General features: G+C 49.1%; 1 protein-coding gene across 8 annotated transcripts in view; it reads left to right on the top strand.

Annotated features, from left to right (window-relative positions):
* Sil1 (SIL1 nucleotide exchange factor) overlaps nt 1-18,132 on the top strand; it is a 314,976-nt gene extending 296,844 nt beyond the window's left edge. For 6 of the 8 annotated variants that reach the window (XM_013141127.3, XM_013141124.3, XM_013141125.3 and 3 more), the window contains 3 exons: nt 13,781-13,877; nt 14,306-14,470; nt 17,608-18,132. In XM_013141127.3, the coding sequence (XP_012996581.1) occupies nt 13,781-13,877; nt 14,306-14,470; nt 17,608-17,967 (622 nt within the window). In that variant the 3' untranslated portion in view covers nt 17,968-18,132. The remainder of the gene's footprint in view (nt 1-13,780; nt 13,878-14,305; nt 14,471-17,607) is intronic. The other 2 variants (XM_003477414.5, XM_013141126.3) reach the window with 1 other exon arrangement.
* The last annotated feature ends 6,911 nt before the right edge of the window (nt 18,133-25,043 follow it).

Below are 25,043 nucleotides of genomic sequence, written 5' to 3'. Positions count from 1 at the left end.
TACAGGCATGCACCATCATACTCAGCTTTTCGATTATTGGTTTTTAGCTCAAGACCCACCAACCAACCAATCCTTGTCTGGGATCATTGTCAGTTTCTATCCTCCCCACAAAAGAGGCTTTCAGCACTGAGATTATAAAATTGGTGCAGAAGCAAAATGGTGTAGCACTATGAGCATTGGTACTCTGTTTCTGCAAAATACAGGGTTTCAGCTTGGTGTGGTGGCGTGTACCTGTAATCCCAGCTACTTGGGAGACTGCAACAGGATTGCAAATTCTAGGCCTGCCTGGACGACTCAGCCAAATCCTGTCTCACAAAATAAAATAAGGGTGAGGATGCAGTTCAGTGTTAGAACATTTGCCTAGCATGCATAAGGCCCTGAGTTTAATACCCAGTACCACAAAACAAAACAAAACAAGGTTCTAATAAGTTCTTACATGAATTTTTAGCTCATTTGTCACTTTCAAAATAGTTTTATCTCTAAGAAGATTAAGAATGAAATAAGAAAAAGAGCCTCCCACCTCCTGAAGACATATTCTGAGCAGTGAGAAAGATTAGTTTGGGGAAGCTTAGCAGAAAGTGACCACTTTGGAAGAAGCCAAGGAGAACGCAGAGGTCTCTGGCTTTGAGTTTTGGGGGAAGCAGATTTTAGAAGGTCCTGGAAAAGTGCATATATTGTCTAGCAAGAGCTTTGAGAGGAAGGATGACTCATAGTGTGAAAAATGAGATGTGCTTAATAGAATCGCGAATGATTCCTGCAGGAGCACAAAAGGCAACACCTGAAGAGCCCCACAGGCTATGTGTGGAGCAGTTAGAGCTGAGATGTTGCTTAAGAGAGAAGCCAGTCCTGTAACTAAGAATAAGTAGGGAGGAAAGGTCCAGACCTCTGAGCACAGTCAGGAACCCAGATGGGGACCCCTAGGAGACACTAAGAATAGCGGAAGGACTCAGCAGCCAAAATCCCAAGAGGAACGGCATGGGAAGTGCTGGGCCGCCTGCTCCCGGGAGGTGATGCGGTGCAGCAGGTCACGGAGGGCGGCCCCGTGGAAAGAGCGAAACACACATGTTTAAGAGGAACTGGAGACCGGGAGTGTGAGAAGGAGGAAGCAACGATGCTTCTCCAAAGTAGAGTCAGAAAGGCAGGCGCCAAGTAAACACTCAGGAGCATCCCCTTGAGACCTGTGTGTGTGAATGTGAATCTTTATGGCATGATGGGGGTTGAAAGAGGATAAGAAGACAGGATGGCTACTCTTGTTTTTGAAATAACAGAGCAAGCTGTTTTAGATGTGATTTATGGATATTTCTAAAGAGAAAAAGTGATTAATGTGTTTTTTTTTTTTTGTACCGGGGATCAAACTCAGGACCTCGCACTTGCCAGGCAGCGATTATACCACTGAGCTAAATCCCCTAATGTGGGCTTTGTAAAAACAGGTCTTGCAGACTAGTTTAATGCTTAAATCCATTTTTTCCTTCTCCTTCCCTCCCTCCCTCTCTTCCTTGTACAGAAGACTGCGTCTGCCTTAACACATACCACCTAATAAGTTACTAAACAGGAACACACCCACTTAACCACCACCCAGGTCAAGAAACATTATCCATCCCCAGGAGACTCCCTCATGCTTCCCCTGTCTTCTGATTTCCGTTTCCAGGAAGATCTGCCAGCCTGGGAGATTAGGCCGGTGATAGAGGCACAGAGAAGTCTGCATTTCAGGAAAACGTTCAACAGACTCTCATGGGAAGCTAATAGAACAGGCAGAGAAAGGATGGTGAAGACATGTTGGGCTGCAGCGCAGGGAACAGGCAGACTCCTGAGTGCTTATTTACAACTGGCTTGGTATCAATAGAGTCTTCACAGCAGCGAGGTACCCGGGATGCATGTCAGACTCTGTCCTGTCCACCCTGTATTTTGGTTCTTACGCAAAGATATGGCATTGATAAGTGAGACGATGGGAAAGTTTAAGCAATGTATAGGAGATGTGACAGAATGACAGGCTAGGGTGAAGGGCTTGGGTAGTGAAGTGATGTTTTAAAATTTGTTATTAAGTCGTGTGTGGTTATGCACACCTGTAATCCTAGTACAAGGGAGACTGAGACAGGAGGATCAACATGAGTTTGAGACCAGCCTGGGCATCATAGTGAGTTCAAGGCCAGTCTAAACTACATAGGGAGATCCTGTCTCAAAAAAATTATCAATTTTTTTTTTTTTTTTGCTTTTTTGAGACAGGGTCTCGCTATGCAGTTCAGGCTGGCCTTGAGCTCACTTTGTAGCCCAGGCTGGTCTCGAACTTGCAACGATTCTCTTGCCTCAGCCTCCTAAGTGCTGGGATGACAGGCGTGAGCCACCACGCCTGGCTCTAAAATTATCAAATTTTTAATATCTAATATTTAATTATTTTATAATATTTTAAATTATTTTACAACAAATAATTTATTAATCCATATTCATTGTTTTTTAAAGAAAATACTACCACATAGAAGTAAGTATATGGGCCAGGGATTTAGCTCAATGGCATAAGTGCCTGCCTGGCAAGCCCGAGGTTGTGAGTTCAATCCCTAGTACCAAAAAAACAAACAAAAATGCAAAGTAAGTATATGGTGTCATACCACCCACAGTTTCTGTAACTTCATTTTTGCTCGCTGACAACATTTATTCTGAGGTACTTATAGGTATGAAACCTTACGTTTAGATCTGGGGCCATGGTGGTTAACCCCAGGCTCATTAGAGGAGCACAGGATTTGACCTACACAGGGCCAAAATTGATTCTGTGATGTGCCTGCCAGATACCAGAGGTGGCCTCAGGCATTAGGGAGTGGGTTGCCCTGGGACAGGGGCTGCTGGACTCATTGCTAAAGTAGGCCCTGCAGGTAGGGTGGGTGCCATAGCTGAGGAGTCCCTTAGGATGTGAAGCTTAGTCTCACAGAGCTTTGTTCAGAAGGTAGGGGTTGCACACTGAGATCAAGTCCAGGATCCCATGATGCCAGGTTGAGAGAAGGAAGCTTTCCTCAGCTTCAGAAGCCTGACCTGTGGTGGCAACCCTGCTCTTTGATAGGGCAGACTCAAAAGTGGTTGGTTTAAGCTTCATGAAGACAGATTTCAGATCAATATTGGATGATTTTCTAATATTTGGAAGAGTGTAAAACTAGCACAAAGCTGTCTTGTGGTCTCTCCTGCTCTACGTAGTCAGGTACTGGGAGGCCATTTTCAGAGATGCTGTACTAGATCAGAGCTTAAGCACTGAGTATAGTTGTTCCAAATAGTGCTTCTCAGAACATAGCCATGTGGGGCAGGTTTTGGAGCTTATCTTCTGAGATTGTGATTAAGTATATACAGGGTCAGACTTTCAAGAAGTGCTCCTCAAGCTTAGAGCAGTGATACCTGCGGGTCATCCGGGCTACGTGGGAGATTTAGTCAGGAGGATTGTAAATTCAAGACCAGGCTGTGTAACTTAGCAAGTCTCTGTCTCAGAATAAAATGCCTGGGAGGTGTGGCGCACTGGTAGAGCGCTTGCCTCACATGTGCTAGTCCGTGGATTTAATCTTCAGTACTGCAAAACAGAAAACAAATGAGTGTACCTTGGAGAAATGGCTGACTCCGTGGCCGGCACAGGCCAAGTGTAGTAACTCATGTCTTGTGCCAGAGCATGAGGAAGTACTCTCAAAGAATGAGGAAATCATGTCAGAAAAGCATAGAAGCCAGTGTGAAAGGCACTAGTGGATTAAGTTAAGGATAGTTTGAGAATCCAAAAATGGCAACGGTGGATTATATCACCTAGATCAGTGAAGGCCAACCTTTCAGAGCTTTCAGTGCCAACAGCCCACTGCAGCACACATGCCCTCGGTGCCCTGGGTGAGAAGAACCTGCCACTCCGCACTGTTACAGATCAGTGAATGGGGCAGAAGGAAGATCTGGTATTTTAAGTAGAGAACCAACAAATAAGGATAGAAGCAATGGTAGAGTTTGAATATCATTATTTGACAAATAGCATAGTGATAATTAAGCAAGAATTGTCAACAAATGCCAAAACTAGTGGGTGAAAGTCTGATGAGGAACAGGCTGTCTTCCTATCTCAGAGTGCCTCTCTACAAAATATTTATTCATTTCACAGGGATAAATAGTATCTTTGCAGTGGAGCAACCTGGCAGGTAGCCACATAACCGAGTGATGGAAGTGAGCATGACCAGTTGGGAGGCTGACTGCATCCCATGCTTCCCGTCGTGATGTACCAAGACAGACACAATATTGTTTCTGTGCTATTCTGCCACAGTGCATACCCCCCACATAGTCACAGAGACGCAGCAGACAGATCCAGACTGAGGGAGCTTCTACAGATGGCCTCCACTCTTCAAAGATGTCCATGTCATATGAGACAAAGAATGAAGGAAGCGTTCTAGATTCAAGGAGACTAAAAAGAAAGACATACTACTAGCTGCGGCATGAGGGTCTGGACTGGCCGTGGGGCCACAGTTATTTTTCTAATAAGAGTACCAGAACATTTGGCAGAATCTGAATGTCTAAAAATCATTGTGACATTAGTTTCCTGATCTGGTAATTGTAGTGTTTTTATTCTTTTTTTAAGTTTGTTTTTTTTTTTTTTTTTTTTTTTTTTTTTACTTTAAAGAAAATTAAAATAAACCAAAACAGAACAAAACAGATCAGAACAGAACAATGCAAGCAACATAGCACTTCACACAAGACAACAGGGTATCAGCAGTGGCTCCCATGTTTCTTGTTTTCTTCAAAATAGTTGACCATACCTTCACACACAATAATATCAAACATAACAAAATAGTATAAAACCATTCAAAAGAATGAAAGCATTACAGGACTTCAAAACCAGATAACAGGAAATGAACAAGGGCTACTATAATATCTCATTTTCCTCAAAGAAGTTGTTCATATCATCACAAATAATTAAATCAAATAAACCACAACAGGATAGAACCAATCGAAACAGAAGAACAAAAGCATGATAGGACTTCAAAGCAAGATGATAAGAAATCAGCAATGACTACCATAATCTCTCATTTTCTTGAAAATAGCTGTTCATGCAGAATAAATTAAACCAATTAAACAAATGAATGAAAGCATTATAAGACTTCAAAGTAATAGGAAACCAAAATTACCATAATATATCCCATTATATTCAGAATAACTGCCTCTATCATCAGAGTAAAATCTAATAAAACAAGATAGATCAAAGCCAAACCTAACAAAATTGTGAGAACAATGCAAGAGTTCAAGATGACAATAAGAAATTAACAATAGTTTCCATCTTTCCCTCCCAGGTATTTTCTTCCCTATCACTCTTACAGTAACTATTTTGCTTTTGGATCCCATTAACTCCTTCTGTTTCTTATGCTGGGGTTCACGCATATGAGTTCACTGTATCACCCGTGAACATGATCTCCTGTTGCACCCAACAGGAGCCTTGAAATTATTCTGCTTTATAGCTGGGTAGCTTTCCACTGCATGAAAATACCATATCTTTCTTATCCATTCTGTGGTTGATGGGCAATGTCATGGTTTATGTCTGTGGCCCCCAGGCCTCACACATTTGCATTATGCATTTGTGATTGGTTCATTGTCTAGTGCTTGGATTGGTGGTGTCAGTGCTCCACCCACACAGGAGTGGAGCCAGCTTACAATGTAATGGCAGGAAGAAGGTGTGTCTTGCTCTCTTGCGGGTTTCTGCCTTGCTGTTTGCAGCTGCCAGGAACTGCGGCCCTGCCATGCCCGCCTGCCTTGGAGCCAGCTGAGTATGGACTGAAACCTTCAAAAACTGTGAGAAATAATCTTTCCTTTCCAACTTTGCTCATCAGGTATTTTGTCTCAGCAAGAGTAAAAAGTAACTAAGACAGGCAAGTTACTCTTGCTTTTTATTCTGGTCTCCTGTCATTTAGAACAATTGTTTCTCTCGCCTTTGATTTTTCAGTCTACAAATTTCCTTTCCAGTTAAATGTGTTTCTTGTATACAGTATATGGGTGAATTTTGTTTCTTGATCCACCGTCCCTGTTTCTTTTCATTGCTGACCTGCGGCCATCTACATTAATGGTTGTAACCAGCATACATTGGTTTGTCTCTGTCCTGCTATCTTGCTGTTGGCCCTCCACTTTCCCCCTTCATTCAGGTGCCTGTCCTGCTTGGGGTCCTCCTCTGCTGCTGTTCCTGGAACCGTGGTCATCTTTATCTCTCTCTAGAATGTCCTTTAGCACTCTCTGTAGGCTTGGTTTGGTAGTCATGAATTCCTTCAGTTGTTCTTTATCATGGAGGTATGTTATTTTTCCATCAATTTTGAAACATAATTCTTCAGGGTAGATCAGTCTGAGTTGGAAGTTGTTTTCTTTCAGAGTTTGAAGCACTTTACTCCAAACTCTTCTTGACTTGATGGTTTGTGTTGACAAGTCTGCTGTGATTCTGATTGGTTTTCCTTTATAGGTGATCTGTTTCTTTTCTCTAACAGCTTTTAGTATTTTATTCATGTGCTGAATTTCTGGGATCTTGATTATTTTTTGTCTGGGTATAGATTTATTTTGGTTGTGGCTAGTTGGAGTCCTATATGCCTCATTTATCTGCATGCCAGACCCATTCCCCATGTTTGGGAAGTTTTCTTCTATTACTAAATAGCCTTTTAATTTCATTTGTGTTGGCCCCTGCTTCTTCACCATCACCTATGACTTTTAAATTATGCTCCTTTGCGTCACCTTGCAGCTATTAAGTTGTTATTTCCAGATTCCATTTTGTTTTATACAGCCATTTTGGGGGGCTTTTTTTTTTTTTTTTTTTTGTCTTTTTGAGACAGGGTCTCACTATGCAATTCAGGCTGGCCTTGAGCTCACTTTGTAGCCCAGGCTGGTCTCTAACTCGCAAGGATCTTCCTGCCTCAGCCTCCTGAGTGCTGGGATTACAGGCATGAGCCACCATGCCCGGCTCATTTCCATGTTGTTTTTAAGAAATCTTTCCTTCCACTATCACTAGCTGCAACCCTATCTTCGAGGTTTGAAAGTCTGTCTTCAGTTTCTTTCAAGTGGTTTTGCCTTTCAACTTGACTTTTTAATTTCTCTTTGAATCTGTTTCATGCATTGTAATTCCTTTCTATATTCATTCAAAGTTTCCATCATTTTCCTATGCTCCTCTTTTTTGTCTATGTCTTTTTTTTTTTTTTTTTTTATCGGTACTAGGGATTGAACTCATGACTGTGCGCTTGCAAGGCAGGCCGCTGAGCTAAATCCCCAGCCCTGTCTATGTCTTCTTTAGACCTGCTGAACAATTCTTTCAGTATGTTTGTGATTTCTTCTTTTACCTGAGACATTATTTCTGATTTGACTTCTTTTACAATCTCATGTTGTTTCCTTACTTCAGCTGCCATCCTCTCAGAGATTTCAGGTGTGACTTCCATTTTCTTCCTGACTGTATCTCCCCAGACTTGTTCTGTGTGGGCTAAAGGTCTGAGATTGACCTTTGCTCCTTGGTCTTGAAATTCTTTTGGGCTCCTCCCAAGAAGCTGTTTGTGGGGCCCCAGGCACTTCCCACATTAGTTACCCCTCCATGGTATAGGGGTAGAGGGTTCTTCTAATCCCAGATTTACAGGGAGGCAGCAGGGCATGAAGCAGTCTTCTCCAGACCTGTGTGGCTACACTGGGGCTTCCTTGATGAGCAGGGGTGCATGTGTGTCTACACTGGTACTCATGTGATGGTGGCAGACACACAGGTATATTTGTCTGATTCTGCTATTGGGTGATGGCTGCCCAAAAGAACCAAGGTCCTCCACTGGTGGCCTGTGGATGCACAGGGGTTACCTGGCCTGGCCACCTGCAGAAAGGAGCCTTCTGGTGGCAGGCTCCTGAGGGTGAGGACGGATCTGGTGGTTCTGACTGCACTGGCATCTCTAGGTAGCAGAGGCGGATATGCCAGCTAGTGTTTTTATTCGTAGGAAATACACATTGGTATATTTAGAGGTAAAAAAATCATCAAATCTGTAACCTATTCCTATATCTCTGAAAAGAAACATGATATAACAGCCCACTATAGCACGCATGCTATAGATTCACCACAACTGCCTTAGCTGAAATAAGAATCCATGAATCTGTACTGTTAAATGAATGGGGGCTGGGGATTTAGCTCAGTGGCATAAGCGCCTGCCTTGCAAGCAGGCAGTCGTGAGTTCGATCCTGGTACCGATATAAAAAAGAAAAAGACCAAAAAAAAAAAAAAAAAAAGAAAGAAAGAAAGAAAATGAATGGGGAGGAAGGAAGATCTGGCATTTCATGTAGAATGCCAACAAATAATGATAGAAGCTACACTTTTGAGTAGAGAGAGAGGAGTTTGGGCTGCAGCTCTGTGGCAGAGCATGTATGAGAGTTCAGTCTCAGGCACTGGGGGTGTGGGGAGTATATAGAAAGAGAAAAAAAATGGAAAAGAAAATAGGGTAAGTATTAACAACTGATGAATCTTAATGGAAGGTACCCCCCTCACCACAAACTATTCTTACAAATTTTCTGGGTTGTTTTGTTTGTTTTTGTATAATTTTCTGTAATTTTTTAAAAAGTTTCTGGTCTGAAATGATTTAAGAAAAATAAATGTCCCAGGTGATTGTGAGGTGGTCCAGATGTCCAGTGGGGAGATTGTCTGCCGTCCCTCTCCCTGTAGTTGGTGGCGAGGGCTGCCTGAAAGAGTCCGGCCGCTCTCTTACAGCGCTGTCATCGCTAGCCTTGCGAGCACCCCACGTTCACTTAATGAATGGCTGCTGAGGAGGAGCTGCCCTTAAAGCGGCCAACAGAAGGCTCTGCCTTTCCCCAGGTCCACATGAAACTTCAGAGGTGCCCAGCGTGCTTTCTACCACGCTCAGGTGTAGTGTGAAGCTCATGTAGTAAGCCAGATGTTTTATTTCATCTGAGACTTTCATGTAGGAGAGGTCGATGCCCTATTTATTTTGGGGTGGACTTACTCCATTTTATTCAAGTTGGTAATTGTCTATCACTTCACCCATTCATCCCTGGATGCCAGACCAGTGTGGATCCCTCTTACACCCCTGTTCTCAAAGTGCCTCCCTACAAAGCACTTGTATTATACATGCTGCAGGATTGTGTATGCTACAGATCTGTGTGTCATAGATGAGCAGGCCACGTGTTAGATACAGACAAGGTGGGACTGTCTGAGAAAGAATTGTTTCAGACAAGAAGAGACCCACACATTCCACCCATCAGGATTGTGCAGAGTTAACCTGATCCCCCAGAGAAGTGCATGGTGTCCCCTCTGGGCATCTCTGAACTGTGATGGTTTTTCCTCTGTTAAGAGAATGAGAGGAAAGAGTACTTGTCCCCCTAGAAGTGTAGGGAGGCCTCATAGACAGCTCATCCCTCTGTGCGGCCCGTGAAAACTGTGCTTCACATTTACCTCACCTGTCAGCCTCAGCCTTATTTCCTGTCCCTGAGCTCGGCCTTTTCCAGTTTCCTTTACACATGCAGTTCACCCCTGAGCAGCGTTTCTGTGTATCCCAAATGCTGTGCAAGGGCCAGGGATGCGGCTCAGTAGTAGAGTTCCTTGCCCTGCGTGTCCTGGGTTTGATCCCCAGCACACACACACACAAAATGCTGTGCACACAGCCTGGTGGCCTTGTGTTGTAAGCAGTGACCCAGGATCCTGCACTCAAAAAGGCCAGACTTGTTTAATTTTTGTCTCAGTCATTATCTCATTGCTGGGACAAAGTACTCAATACCCACAAGTTAATCTGGCTCTCAATTTGTAGAGGGTTTAGTCCATAGCTGGCTGGTTTTAAGGCCCAGAGGCCTGGCAGAAGGGAATGGCTGGGCAGGAAGCAGAAAGAGAGATCAAGGGAGGAGGAAGAGAAGAGATAGAGCCTTCCAGGCCATGCCTCTAGTGACCAATACCTTTGACTAGGCTTCACCTCCCCACGCCACCTTAGCCAGTTCACCCCTGTGTAGACTAACCCACCAATGAGTATCATGCTGCACTGATCCAGTCACTTCCCCAAAGCCTCGACTCTTTGAGTGCATGAGGCTTTGGGGGCACATGTGGATATAAACCCTAACAGTACAATACACTTGCCATCCTTGAAATTCCTAATACTCTTTGAACAGCGGACCTTGTTGTTCATATTATGTGGAGACCCAAAGATTCTACAGCCAGCCCAGAGTACCAGGCATGGAGAAGGGCAGTCCCTGGGCCCCTGGTCCAACTGGCTGCTCTCCTGAGGCCCGCTCCTCTACCCTCACTCTTGGCTACATACTTGCGCAGCTCTAGTTTGCTAGAACATGACTCTGACCCTTGGCAGTTAGCCCATAATGCTGTCACCCTGACCCAAACTGTCCGGCATCTGCAAATGCAGTCATTTCCATTTCTGCAATCAGCCCCCTCAAGATTTACAGAGTAGCAGCTGCTGCTGTCCCTCTGTACACAGACGGCTGACTTGCCTGCTGATTGTGAACATCCTAGTAATCCAAACGCTAATGGTATTTATTCAGTCCAGCCGGCTTAGCCCTGAACAAGGTTTATTCTCATTTATCGCTCAGAGATGAGCTACGTCCTTAATATCCTTCTGTTGACTTTGAGTATACCAGCACCACTGGTGTCACTGAGAAGCACACCAGGCTGCAGGCTTTTCAGCTCACTGAAATCCCCAATTGTTGGGATACCCACCTTACAACCAGCAGGAGTGAGCCCTCTCCAGGGAGGCGAGAGCCTGTGGGCTGGAGAGCATTGTGGATGATGTGGACATGCTTGAGATCTCCAAGTGGAGTGAAGCTGTGTTCCCAGGGGTATGGATGGGCCTCTTCATGTGGCCTCTGTAATTAAAATTTGACCACACTACATTGGCTAGCATTTTGACATTTGTAATCTAATACATCCTTAACACTACTCTTAGATCTGCCTCCCAGATGGGGAAATCAAGTCAAGGGACTTGTACAAGGTCATCGGCCACTGTTGCAGGATTTCCACCGAGGGCCCCCCAGGGTCTGGCCCTTGTGCATCCTGAGACCTCACTCAGCTGTTTTGGGCATCTCCCATAATGTGTACAGCAGGACCATGAGAATCAGGCTAGGTGGCCTTGGGAGAGAGGGTGTGTGGTGGGAGCAGGTTGCTGTCTGCTTTGGGGGCTCCTGCTGCCCCATCTGGATGGACTGACAGCCATCAAGAGACTCGAACTGGGGCTTTCTCACCCTCGCTCTGCTTGTTCCTCTTGACAGCAGCGCTAAAGGCTACTCTGGAAGGGTGTTCTACCCTGTGAGAGTGCTGGGGTAGGGGCCAGAGTCAGTGCAGCATGTTGTTTAAGTTGCTTTGGTGAAAAGGCCAGGCCGGGCGCAGGCCCAGACCAACAAGGTGTGTGCTCAGCACACAGTCCTGCACCCAGCCAGGGTCTTCAGGGCTCTGCTGCAGGTAGATACGGGTTTATTACAGTGAAAGTGACTTCAGCAGTTGATGAGGGGAGCTAGCTCTTGTTCTGTGGTTTGCATCCCCTGTGTTTGAAATCCATTCTCTCCTACTCTGGATGGCTTCCCTCCCAGGAGAGGGTGGGCCTCAGCCTAAGGGAGGTGGGCTGCTATTGGCATGGCTGCAAACAGCTCTTGAGTCTTGCCAGCCACACATTTAAGAGGAGACCTCCTCTCTGTGCTGGTGACAGCATATAAAGTGGACGAACACTCGCTGCCCGGTGCTGGGCGATTCGCTGCGCTCATCATGATGGTTCAGTGAAGGGCTTTGTGTGCATTCTTGAAGGGGCCTTGTTTTTATTGCTCTGTAGGACCAAGGGACATGGGGAGAGGCTCCAAAGAGGTGCTCCCTAGGCTGATGAGCTGTCAGGCCTTGCATCCCTCCTCCTCTAGGAGGCAGCATCTGATGTTCCTGTGAATTTTGCAGCATGGTCGTAGTCTTTCCTAGACTTGCCTGTTGCGGGTGAGCGATCCTCAAGCACATGATGGCAGAGACGGTGCTAATTAGCTCATGTGTTGATGGAGCAGCTGCCTTTCTCAGGGGTGGGCGGGCAGGCAGCAAGAGGGAGGCCCTGCTCTCTGGCTCCAGGGCCAGGTCTCCTGCCTACCGAGAGGAGCTGTTGAGCTCCCTTCTCAGGGCTCCAGCCTGCCCCCAGGCTGCTCCCAGGCACATGAGTGGAGCTCCCCAACCTCGTCTTTCTGCTGAGAGCATCTGAGGGTGCAGGAGAAGATGATCCTTCTGTTTATAACAGGAAAATTTGGTTCTGCAGGCCAATCTTCTGAGCCTTGAGGCTGATTCCTGGTAGGAACAGAAGGGGCATGGTGTCTTCTGGGAGTGGCTCAGGCACCTCCCCACTCTATTTGGCTGCTTTTAGGAGCACCTGCTTCATGTCAAGCCTTTGCTCCGGCTGCCTGCCTCCCCTTTTTGCTGAGGTCAGGGCCGGGAGCCATGGCATCTAGGATCCCTCAGGCCCCCCGCCCTTCCTGGTTAAGAGGTATGGGGTCATGAGGAGTGGGTGCTGTGGAGTGGAGTTGGTGACCCTGTAAAAATAAAGCAGCTGGAGATTTACACTCACATTGGTGAACTTTAGTCCTTTTGGGGGGCTGTCTGGGTGGGTGTAATAGTCACTGTCTGACCCTGTCCTGGCCTTCCACATGCTCCTGGCCTCAGGCTTTTGTGCATCTGTTCTCAGTCCTCTCTGGGGCTCCATAAGAAGGATGCTGAGTTGTGGAGCCTTGGCCTTCCCTGAGGGCCTGACATACAGGTGTCTGTTAGCATGTGCTCTTTTTTCATTGTTGTCTTTTGAGACAGGATCTTGCTGTGTAGTTCAGGCTGGACTTGAATTCACTGTGTAGTGAATTCAGGCTGGTCTCAAATTTGTGGCGATCCTTTTGCCTAAGTGCTAGGATTCTAGCCATGCACCACCACGCCAGGCTAAGGCATGCACTCTTTACTTGATCATTATGTGACCTTAGAAAGCAAGAGATGAACAAAAAGGTAACTTTCTGGGGATCCCAGCCATGTTGGCAGCCTGGCACCCTGCCTAATCTAATGGAGGGCAGCATCCCTTTTCACCAGGAAAGCTGGGCCTGGAATGTTTGTTTTAATGGCATCACTGTTCCTGCAGCCTGGTGTGGCCAAGGAGGTCCTGAGACAGCACTGGGTTTTGAGTGTTTGAGTGTGGCTGCTCGATTGCTGGCACGCTCTTGCTTGAACGTGTGTTTATACATTCACCCCCTGTTGTGCAGGGCCCTGTGATGTGGCAGGCTCTGTGCTGAGCCATGAGAATCCAGGCACAGGAAAATCATGGCAGCTGGTCATGTAGGGCCAGAGGGCAGGTTGCGCTTGGTCCTGTGAGAGGCCCTGCCTTGGAGAGCAGGAGCTCCCTGGGCCTTACACTTCCCACCTGCCTTTTGCCCACACGTGTATTCTGCAATTTTCTGATGCTGACCAAACAAAGAAAAGGGACCCTACGTCTGCTCTCAAGGAGCCCCATACCTAAAAGAACAGTTAGTGACGCTCCCAACCCCCTGAATGTGATGTCCCTGGCATCGTGGAAGGGCCATCTAGCACTGGCTTGCAAGCAGCAAGGAAGTCTTTCTGCACCAGAGACGCAGCAGTAGCACCTTCAAAGGCTGCCTCAGCGGTGGAATAACCTGCAGTGCCTGCTGGCTGCTGGGCATGGGAGGCCAGCGTAGGGCCTCGGCTCTGTCGTCTGTGCTGTAGATTGTCCATACCCATTAGCTTTGTCTCCCCAGCTGAGTCTGAGCTTGTCCTAGGTGGGAATTGTTCCTTGTGCTCAGTCATGCTTTCTTGCGCCTCCTCCCCCAGCAACCCGAAGGTCCAGGTGGAGGCCATTGAAGGAGGAGCCCTGCAGAAGCTACTGGTCATTCTGGCCACAGATCAGCCCCTCACTGCTAAGAAAAAGGTAAATGTCTGCTCTCTCCTCCCGCCTAGCACTTAGTACACTGGTGAGCTCCTTTCCTGTGCATGCTATCCCCAGTACCCCGAAAGCCATCCAGTGAGGGGCACGGAAGGAGGTCACAACTGCAGCAGGTGTAGTGTATTTGGGTCTGGGACCTGGGGGCCTGGGCGCAGCTCCAGCTGGGCAGCCATGGACCCCACCCACAGCTTCCTGTCCTGGACTTGTGTTTTACCCACCATGTCGCATAACGATGTCAAGGGTGGCTGAAGTCCCTCTTGACTCTTACAGTCCTAGCTTCTGGGGTGAAACTGGACTCAAGAGTATTGGGACCAGGAAAGACAGGTTGTTGGGACAGCTCTGGCCACTTCATTGGTCTTGGGGCCAGGCTAACTCTGTGTTACTCCTCGTTTGTCCTGGGTCTTACTCTTTAGGTCTTGTTTGCACTGTGCTCCCTGCTACGCCATTTCCCCTATGCCCAGCAGCAGTTCCTGAAGCTGGGGGGCCTGCAGGTCCTCAAGAGCCTGGTGCAACAGAAGAGCACAGAGGTACTGGCCGTGCGTGTGATCACCTTGCTTTATGACCTGGTCACTGAGAAGGTGAGTACCCCGACCTACCTTCCCTCCCCACCCCCAAACACGTGGTTTGTGTTTGCTTCTGGCTGTTCCACCCAGGCCATTTATCCAGATGGATGAGTGGACCCAGGAACCTTGGAACATCAAGGGAAGGTGTCCTATGGACACAACACCCCTGCTGACACCTGAGTGCTGGGAGGGGAGATGGGAAGGGGCATTGGCCAGCGCCAGGGCTGGTGTGCAAGAAGGGATCTGCAAGGGCAAGGGCAGGAGTAGCCAGGTTGGGCCCTCCTGGAGGGAAGGGCATGTGCACACATGGAGCAGGTGAGCGGAGTCTCCGCAGCCGGAGCCAGAGCCTCGGTCCAGACTGACCTGTGGTTCTAGACAGCTGGAGATGCCTCTCACAGAAGTGTGAGCTCAGGGCTCAGCACACAGTCCTCCAGTGCCTCAGAGACCTGTGGCTTTGCTACCTGGGAGGAGACTTGGGTCTTTAAAGCTTGAGAAGCATCTTAATTAAGAGAAGCAACCAATGAAATGGGCAATTCTTTTGAAGATAACAAGAGGCATTATGGTAGCCATTATTGATCTCGTTGTATTTTGTTCTAAAGTCATGTACCATGTTCGTCCTTTTGTTTTGATTCTTTTGTTTTGTCTCATTTGGTTTTATTCAAAGTAAAAAATAAAAAATAATAAAAGTTAAAAATGAAAGAGAAGCAATCAGACCTGGATTCGTACTCCATGTGCTGCAGAGCATGCCGGCAGGGCTTTTACAGCCGTCTCTCCTGGGCCCTTGTTCTACGGTCAGCCAGCAACTGATTGGCTGAGCAGGCTGGGCAGCTCTGGCTCTGCTGTCCAGTTTGGAGGCTGCCGACCACCCTGTCCTCCCCTGCTCTCACCCTGACCAGACCCATCCCTGGCTTCGCCCAGGCAGAGGATCAGGTGTGAAATCTAGTTTGAGGACAGCAGGCAGCCCTGTGGTGCTCAGAGCCAGTTAGTAAGGCTCGGGCACCACTGATACCCTGAGTGTGGCCCAGAGGACGACGTGCACATCGGCGTTTCCTGGAAGACACTGGTTTCTCTTCCCTCCAGTGTCTCAGGGCTGTGTCCGTGCTGCCACTAACCCTGGAGTTGGGTCCTGGTCAAGCAGAGAAGGCCTGTCATCCCTGCGGACGGGACAGCCATGGCCATCCTCTTCTAGAGAAGACAGCGGGTAGTTTCAGCCAGAGAGCTGCGGGGCTGGGGGGCTGCCCACATGCCAAGCTCAGGGCACTCAGGGCCTCTCTATTCTCACAGTTCCTAAGGGACAAAAAGAGCCAAGATTCAGGCTGGTCCCGGGGTGCCTGAAGGTGACAGAGCATCACACAGGGGTGCTGTGTGCCCCAGGCCAAGGCTGCTGGGAGCTACCATCTGAAGCAGGGGATTCCCATGGAGACTGCATTGTTGCTTCTGGAATTGGCTGGGACCCAGGCATCCCCTTTTCTGTGTTGTGGCCCGCAGTGGCCTCTATCAAGAGACTACATGCTGTCGTTGTAAATAGCTAAGCGCGCTGACTCCGCCCAGCACTGGGCCGGGTGCTGGGGAAGCGCTCCGCACTAGCCGTCGCCCTTGCAGCACTTTCAGACCATGTTACCCGACTCTGCCAGCTTACAGAAGCCAGGGGGCCCGCAGCAGGGGCTGTGGATGCGGTGGCCCTGGGCTCTGAAGGGAAGAGGGAGGGGCAGTGGAGTCCGAATGGCTCCAAAGGCCCAGGAGAAAGTGGTGGGGCAGGGTCAGAGTGAGATGGCTGTGGGGCAGCAAGGCCGAGGCCCGGAGGCATAAAGTCCCCAGGAAGGGGTGAGAGCTGCCAACGTGCAGCCACATGGAGTGGCACACACTTATAATCCCAGCACTCTGGGAAGCTGAGGCAGGGAGGATCACAAGTTGAAGCCCAGCCTGAACAACTTAGCAATTTAAGGAGAGTGTGTCTTGAAATACAAAATAAAAATGGTCTGGGGTTATAGGGCAGTACAAAGACCTAGGTTCCCTGTACCATGCCAAAAATGATGGACACCACAACCCCAGCCAGTTGTGAAGGGCCTGGGGCTGGCAGCCATCAGGGGCCAGGTGAGGTTGGGTAGGGCCTGGAGGAGGGGACCACAGATACCCTGCAAGAGGCAGGGTACACAACAGAGGCAGAGAGAGGACTCAGGCGGGGAACTGGCAGGAGTTAGAAATAGGGCGGAAAGGGACCACAGCCCCGTGCTGCTGCTAGCCTCACCTCTGTGGCCGTGGTGTCACCAGGTGCCCCACAGCCCCTGGTCCTTGCCGGCACTCCCGGCTCATCCCCCTGGGAAACCCCCACAGCCTCCCTTGGCATTAAAAATACGCTGGTTCCTGCCTGGCAGCCTGCAGTGCTGGTTCCCACAGGTTCTGCAGGTAGAGCTGAGTTGCTAGATCTGCAGTCAGAGGCTGCGTGCGACTGGCTGCCCAGACTCTCCCTCAGCTCAGCATAAAGGCCCCCTTCACAGGCCCAGCGTGGCCCTGGGACCACCTGCCATTCTCAGACCAAGGTGGGCCCAGGCTGGTTGTGACCCTTTGTGGCCTGGCCTAACACTCTATCGCCTTGGGCCACTCCTCTGACACGGTACCAGGGTGAGGATTCCTACAGTGGCGACGCTGGTGAAGCCGACGATTGCGGTCATAATACTTGACCCCGAAGCTCACGCCATTGAGAGCACTGTGTTTGGGTACTGGCCGTGTTCCCCCAAGTGCTCCCTGCATCCCAAAGAGCCCCCATGTCTCCCTGGGAGATGATGGCCGTGGTCTCAGGGAGGCTGCAGACCAGCTCACGCTGATTCACCGCGTCTGCAAGGCACAGGCAGTGGAGCCTGGCCATCTGCCCACACTGCACCGTTAGATCCTCAAGCTATTCAGGCATTTTTATTTTCCTGCTAGACTCTGGGAGCAGGGACCACGTAGCCATCTTGGTTTCTTCAACACCCGGCACAGGGCTTAGGTGTTTTGATGGGCAGTGTGAGGTGGATGGATGGGCAGGGGAAGCAGGCTGGCCGCCCGGCTTAGCCTCACTTCTCGGCACCCGAGGGGCAGAACAGCCTGGTGTGACTGACCACTCTGTCTTCTTTCCTTGCCATCCCACCCTTCCTTCCTGGCTGTGCGGACAGCAGATGTTCGCGGAGGAGGAGGCCGAGCTGACCCAGGACATGTCCCCAGAGAAGCTGCAGCAGTACCGACAGGTGCACCTGCTGCCGGGCCTGCGGGAACAGGGCTGGTGTGAGATCACGGCCCACCTGCTGGCACTCCCTGAACACGATGCCCGTGAGAAGGTGCTGCAAACGCTGGGTGCTCTCATGGCCACCTGCAGGGACCACTACCGTGAGGACCCCGAACTCGGCAGGACGCTGGCCAGCCTGCAGGCCGAGTACCAGGCTCTGGCCGTCCTGGAGCTCGAAGAAGGTGAAGACGAGGGCTATTTCCGGGAACTGCTGGGCTCCACTGACGGCTTACTGAGGGAGCTGAGATGAGGCTGCCGCCCCCACACTGGATGGACTGGGGCACTGCGAGGGAGGCCAGGGCACTGGCTTGGGTGGGCTTCTCAGAGGACATCAGGCGCGGCAGGATTTGCCTTGTGGGCTGTGAGTTTAATCCGGGGATGGCCAGCTTAGTTATTAAACAAAACATGAAGGCTGCATCCGTGTCCATGCCTGTGTACACCTGGCTCAGTCCTACAGCTGGAGGCTGTGCCTGGGAAGCCCCAAGGGGCCACTGGGAATGGAACCTGGTGGTATCCCAAATGGTCAGTCCTGGAGGTGGCAGCCTCTGGCTGTTTACCAGGCAGCAGCGCTGTGACCTTGGGAAGTCACCTAACTTCTCTGGGCTTACGCTTCATCTGCCAGAAGAGAAAGCACTGCAGTGAGAGATGCTGTGCATAAAGCACTGTAGCGGTGCTGACACCCACTTGGCCCTTCCCCACCCCGGCTGTGAGCAAAGGTTGGAGGTGTGTCTCGCCGCTCCCTCTGCCCATGCTAAAGAAACCCCTTCAAGGCCACTGGCACTGACCCAGCCCAAGAGCAGCTCCCCACTGGTGCTCCGCTGGGTGCTAGAAGGGTGCTGCAGGGGCTGGTTAACCCCAAGAATGCTGGGTATGGGCCTCTGGGAGAAGAGTGATCAGGCTGCAGCCAGCGGCAGGAACCTGGTTGAGCCTTTCCTGCCCATGTCTAGAAGGGAGGCCGAAGAGGCGCCGGGCAGCCAGGCCTGGCAGTCCCAGCCTCCATCCGTCTCAGCCCCCAGCCCGGAGAGGCTGAGTGCCAGGCCAGGAGCCTGCTGCAAGTTGCCATGGCAACCCCAGCTGTGGGCTTTCCTGATTTGGATTCTGGTGCGTTTGTTTTTCAGCCCTTCCTAATGCACCAAAGGCTTGCTCCTGCTGGCTCGGGCAGCCCCTCCTGCCTGCAGGAGGGTAGTTTGGGTCAGGCCTTTCCTCTCTGGCTCCAGGCTTAGCTTGTAGACACATCAGCTTCACATTGAGGCCCAGAGAAACATGGGGGTAAGCGGGTGGGCGCCTTTCTTGGAGTCCCCTTCCTGGTTCTCCTCAACTCCTCTTCTGCTCACCTCATACCTCAACACCCAGGAAGTGTGTGACAGGAGAGGCAGCCCTGCAGGGAGCAGAGCCAGGCACTGTGGAGTCAGACACCTCCGAGGACACAGGGTAGCCAGGGTGCCCCAGCCCATCAGCTGCAGCCTCTCCAGCCTTGCGAGCAGTTTCCAGAGGGACGGAGGTTCAGTGCCTGGCCTGGGCCACACAGCTGGAGATCCAGCTGAGACACTGGGCTTGTGGAAAGCCGTGTTGGCCCTTGGTCAGGCAGTGGAGGAGGCAGGCGCCAGGGCAGAGCTGCTGTGTCCACACAGAGCAGGGCTCAGAAAGAAGTCTGGGGAAGGGAAAGGTGGACTTCAGGAGAATGAGGCTGTCCTTGCGAAGAGGCACACTGAGCTGTGGAGCAGGCCCGGGGAGAATGTGCGGTGCTGTGGGGGAGGTTGTGCAAGGGCCCTTAGGGTGATCGTGGGTGACAACTGGGGGTTCCCAGAGTGCTCACGGCCTCTGTAACCACAGGTGCTGATCTAGAGTATGGCGAGGGTTGTGCCAGAGGACTCTGCCGGTAGAGACCTGCCTGAGGCTCCTGGTGCCCTCCCGGCCTCAGGTAAGCAGGCAGAACGCAGGAGCAGCCAAGGGAGACTTGGGGCCGGCAGCTCCTGGGAGGCCCTGGGGCAGAGGACAGGGCACCCGGCTGTGGTGAGAAGGCGGGAGAAGGTTAGCTCTTTGGGACAACCAGAGGGCTGTGGCTGGTGCCACCCTGCTTGGCCAAGTGCAGCAGCTTCGCCTTCTGCCCTCCATCCCAGTTGGCATTAGGGGGCATGAAGGAGCCTGTCTGGCCAGTCAGTGTCTGTCCTGGGTGCTTCAAGCCAGCAGGTGACCTGGAGCTCCGGCTCCTTGTGTGCGGGGCAGGGGCCGATAGTCCCTGCCCAGGTTAGTGTTGATTGCTGGCTGCAGGCCTGAGGGGCCCTCTTCTCTATAGGGACGGTGCCCTGGATCACTGTTACGCAGCCACCAGGACACGGGCGAGGCAGCTTCTTTCTGCTTGAGCCCGAAGGCATCTTTCCTCTTCCCTCACCCCTGTCCTTCTCTTTAGGATAACCAGAGGGCTGTGGTTGAGGATGCTGGCCAGTGCCTTACTCCTGGGCTGGACTCATCCTGGCCCTCGGAGAGAGGATAACAGAGATGGGGAGTGGATAAAGGTCCCCATCCTGTTCCTTCAGGCTTTTTTAAGAAATTGATTCATTCGTTTATTCATGCTCCCTCCACGTGTTACTGATTGCATGAGGGCCCCATGGTTCTGAAGTGAAGTCACAGGCCATGCCCTTAGGAGCCCCGTGCGGTGGGTGCAGGCCCAGTGTGAGCCATACTGTGAAGGCACCGAGCAGGCCTGACTGAGTCAGGGTCGGGGAAAGGCTTCCCAAGCCAAGGCCTGACACAGGCATGGAGATCGAGTCAATGAAACTGGGGAGAGGGTTCAGCCCTGGGAAGATTTGGGAGGGCCTAAGGGAAAGGGCCAGTGATCCTGGAGGAAGGTGTGAGGGGCCAGGTGGCCAGAGCAGAGCCACATGTTTGAGTGGGGACCCTGTCCTCCGGTGCCCCATGAGCTCTGCCAGGAGCTATCCCCTCACCTTGTTAAGGGTGAGGAGCAAGGAGGACTCCTTCTTCCCAGCCCCATGATGCTGTCCTGCTCCCTGCCTGGCCAAGTTCAGAGCAGGACAGTGACAGGTGATGGCACATCAGCAGGTGAGTGCCAGAGTGCTGAAGGACATCAGGGAGGACAACCTTAAGGAGGGTGCGACAGGGCACCATAAGGAGGTGCAGAGTAGATCGAAGTGGGAGCTGTGGTGGGGCCCCAGCAAGTGCTTTGTGGACCTGGGGCAGAGGACTCGGGCAGGAAGGGCCGGAAGCTTCCGTCAGCTCGAGGGAGAGTGAGTTCACAGGAAAGGTGTTCAGGGCAAGGCCGCTGTGACAGGATCCCTCGTGTGTGCAGAGAAGGGGCGAGGACAGCTGGGGCAGGGAGTGGAATCCAGGTGCAAGACGACTGGTGTAGTGAGAAGGACCCGATGCCACCAGCTGTGCACGGGAGCTAAGGGGTCTCTGCCTGTGTGGCTGGCCAGGAGAGCAGTGAGGAAGGTGAGGCCTCGCTTTGGGCCCATGTGAGGGGCTGCGTGGAGGGAGATGCAGTTTGAAGGCAGGGAAGGCAGAAGATGGAGAGAGACTGGGACTTCGCAGTGGCACGGTATGGGTGTGTTTGCACTGCAGTGTCCACAGGACACTGGGGATGTTAACCAGGCAGCCAGGGCCACAGCCTTGAGCCCAGGAAGGGGCTGGGATGTGCTTGTGAGCTGGATGCTGAATGCAGTCATTGTTAAAAATTAAATTATATATGGACTTCCGGGAGAACATGGCGGACAGATAACAGATGCTACGGAGGCTCTCTGAAAGGCTTGGTTCACAAGTCAAGAAGGGTGCGGAGCAAGGGGACATAAGCCGGTGGAGATATGCTCTGCTGACTCAGGAACGAACTGGGCTGAGAGAAACCAACTTGGAATGCAGTCCTGGTGCTAAAGCAGGAACAGAAAAGCCTCGGTGTGGAGGCTAGACCCCGCGCCATTGGAAGCCGCGATTTGGGTTTCCCGCCATGCGGCGGCTGCCTCTACATCAGCTCGGCAAGGAGAGAGACGCGCGGAAGCTCTGAGAACGGGAGTCTGCGAACGGAGTCGAAAACAGGATGGGCAGGGAGGCGTGCACTGAGTTGTGGTGAGGTGAGTGAGAGAAACTGACACTCTACCACAGTTTGACTCCAGCGGAGGACATTCTGGGCCCGGGCAGTCCTGCGGGAGCAGGGCGCGGTGGCGACTCCAGCCACACATCCCCCTCTCAGGCGGGATTGGTGAAAAGTGCCTGGCCTGCGTGATGCTGCTGGCAGACTCCGTAGGCTGGCCCAACCCAGATCCCAGAGCCTGACGGTGGCCGGGAGGGGCGGGCCCTGTGTAGGCTGCCTAACTCCCTGGTGCACTGTGGTGGGCGGGAACACCTAGCCAGCGCAATTCGATCAGGCTGTGGCTGACAGGGAGAGAAGCTGGGCCTCCTATGTAAGCTTGCATATATAAGGAACAGAGAATATGGGAAGAGGTAGCAACAAGAAAGGCTCCTCAGCCCCCAATTCTGAGAAAAAGGCAATAGCAGACACCGCACCAATAGACATAAAGCGCCATATAGAGAGCCTCATAGATCAGTTCAGGAATGAAGTTATCAATGACCTGAAGCTAGAAGTATGCAGAATAGTTAGAGAAATACTAAGCACCACCCAAGAAAAAACAGATGGTGGAATGGAAGAACAGAAAAAGAGGGGAGAATTGTTTGATGGAGAAAACAGAGAAAGCATAGAATACGTGAAGCAGGTTCAAAGGGACTACCAAGAAACTAAGAAGTCTATCGAAGACTGGCATAACAGCTTGAAAGAAACTAAGGACAGACTATCTGAACTGGAGGGCAGACTTGTAATATGGGAGAATGAAATGAAAAACTTCTTAAAAATAACAAAGAAACAAACAGCAATAATACAAAGACAAGAAGATGATAAGAGGATCCATAACTTAAGGATTAAGAACATAAAAGAAGAAGTAGGGACACAAACAAGTGAACTACAAAAGCTACTCACAGAAATAATCCAAGAGAATTTTCCTAATTTAGCAAAAGGTAAAGACACTCAGATGTATGAGGCATACAGGACCCCAGCTACCTACAACCCAAACAGAGCAACACCCAGGCATATAATAATAAAAATTCCAGAAATTCAATACAAGAACAGAATATTGAAAGCTGTCAGAGACAAGAAACAGACCACTTACAAGGGAACACCCATCAGAATTACAGCAGATTTCTCTGCACAAACCATCAAATCACGAAGAGCGTGGGGGGAAATAATTCAAACTTTGAAAGATAATAATCTCCAGCCAAGATTGAGATATCCTGCACAACTGTCCCTGGAAATTGATGGAAAAACAAGGTGCTTCCAGGATAAAGAGGAACTGGGGGAATTTGCAACCACTAATTCAACTCTACAGAGAGTATTGCAGGATATTCTAAAAAAAGAAAAATACAAAGAATCCAGAAATAGTGGCGGGGAGACCACAACGAATGGAGCAGAGAACAAAATGAAGAAGACAAACTGATAGCTACTGACAGAAAAAGAGCTCAACAGAAATGAGGCAGAGAAGATTGGATGATAGGAACAGCTATTTTGGAGAAAATGACATCTTAATAGGTAATACTGATTTAGTATCATCTTGTTTTGAAGTCTCATCTAGCTTTTGTTCTTCTGTCTCCAATGGTCTAAATAGGTTGTATCTTATTGGATTTTATTATGTATGATAGTATAAGCAAAAACCTTTTAAAGACAAGGAGATTATACAGAAACGATTGTTCATTTTCTGTTAGTCGATTCTAAATACTCTGTAATGCTCTCATTCTCTTAAATGGTTTTACATTGTTTTGATATACTTAATGCTACAGTATATGAAGTTGTACTCAAGGATTTCAAGGAAAGAGACAATATGGCAACTACTTTTAAGGTTAGGATTATCTGGTGGTGAAACATTATTCTGCTTAAATGGTTATGTTTTGATCTGCCCTGTTTCGCTGTTATGCCCTCTTTTATCTCAATCTCCACTCCATTATTTACTTTTTTATCCTTTTAATTAAAGGAAAAAATAGCAGGATATATTATAGTAACCCACTTTGACTTTCCATTATCTCAATTTAAAGCCCTGTATTACTCTCACCATCTTGTTTTTGACTGATGTTCCCCTATTCTGTTTTGCTGGATAGTATCAGGTTCGAAAGTTTAGGCATCAGCTGTGAAGATAATGAGATTCATTATAACGCCCATTCTCATTATCTACTTTTGAAGACCTACAATGTCTCCAATGCTTTAGTTTTGTCGGTTTTATTCTTTACTGTTTTGTTCAATCGTATTATAACTAATGATATAGGCAATTCTATTAGAGATAGTGGGAGGCATTATGGTAACCATTGTTAATCACCTTGTATTATGTTTTTACATTATCTATTATGTCCACCCTTTTGACTTGACCAATTCTGTTCTGTTATGTCACATTTCGTTCTACTCTCTTCCAAAAAAGTAATAAGAACTGTGGGAGCAATGAAACCCAAAATGTGTAATAGTCATTGTACAAAAGAGAGGAAAAGAAAGTGCTCTAAACTATATAACTGCATGTATATTTAAGCGTATAAGATAGGAAATGATATCACAGAATTTTATTGGATCATTGAACAGAACTGTTTACAGTATCATTGTTGGAATGTCCACTTTACAAGCTTTAATTTTGTGACTTGAACAATTATTTCTAAGATGACAATATGTAATCCATTAACTAGTGATTTCCTACTGTTTATTTTTTTTCTGTAAATCTGTATAACTTGTACCCTTTCTCTGCTTTTTTTCTTTTCTCCTTAAATAAAATTTAAAAAAAAGAAAAAAAAATTAAATTATATAAGCTTATGATTAAGTCACAGGTTAAAAAGGAAAGGTAATTTAGTAACAGGTAGTAAGAGAAAAACCCAATGAAAGCAGAAGGAAATAATGAAAAGTAGAAACTAATAAAGTTAAAGATGGATAAATTTGAGAAAATCAGTAAAATTAATAGATGGTTCTTTGGGCCAGAGGAAGACACACATCACCGGCATCAAGAGCAAAAGGGGACCGCACTGTAGACTGCAAGCATCGAAGGGTAAGTGAATGTACTACAAGCAGCTCTAGCTGATAAGTAAGTTGTAAACTCACTATGATAGTGGAAGTGGTAGGAGACTGGTTTTTCACTGTATCAGTTTTATATTGCTGCTGTAACAAGTCACGATGAACTCTTAAAACATCCAAATTTATTATTTTACAGCTCCAAAGTCTGACGCAGTTCTTGGCATCAGACAGAACTGTAGTTCTTTGTAAGCTCTGGGCAGGGTCTGTTTCCTGCCTTTCCCAGCGTC

The sequence above is a fragment of the Cavia porcellus genome, unplaced genomic scaffold (genome assembly GCF_034190915.1).
Source record: "Cavia porcellus strain 051 isolate PalLab524CR breed Dunkin Hartley unplaced genomic scaffold, mCavPor4.1 scaffold_21, whole genome shotgun sequence".
Lineage (NCBI taxonomy): Eukaryota > Metazoa > Chordata > Mammalia > Rodentia > Caviidae > Cavia > Cavia porcellus.
The sequence above is the reverse complement of the archived record's forward strand: the minus strand, read 5'-3'. Positions and strand labels throughout refer to the sequence as shown.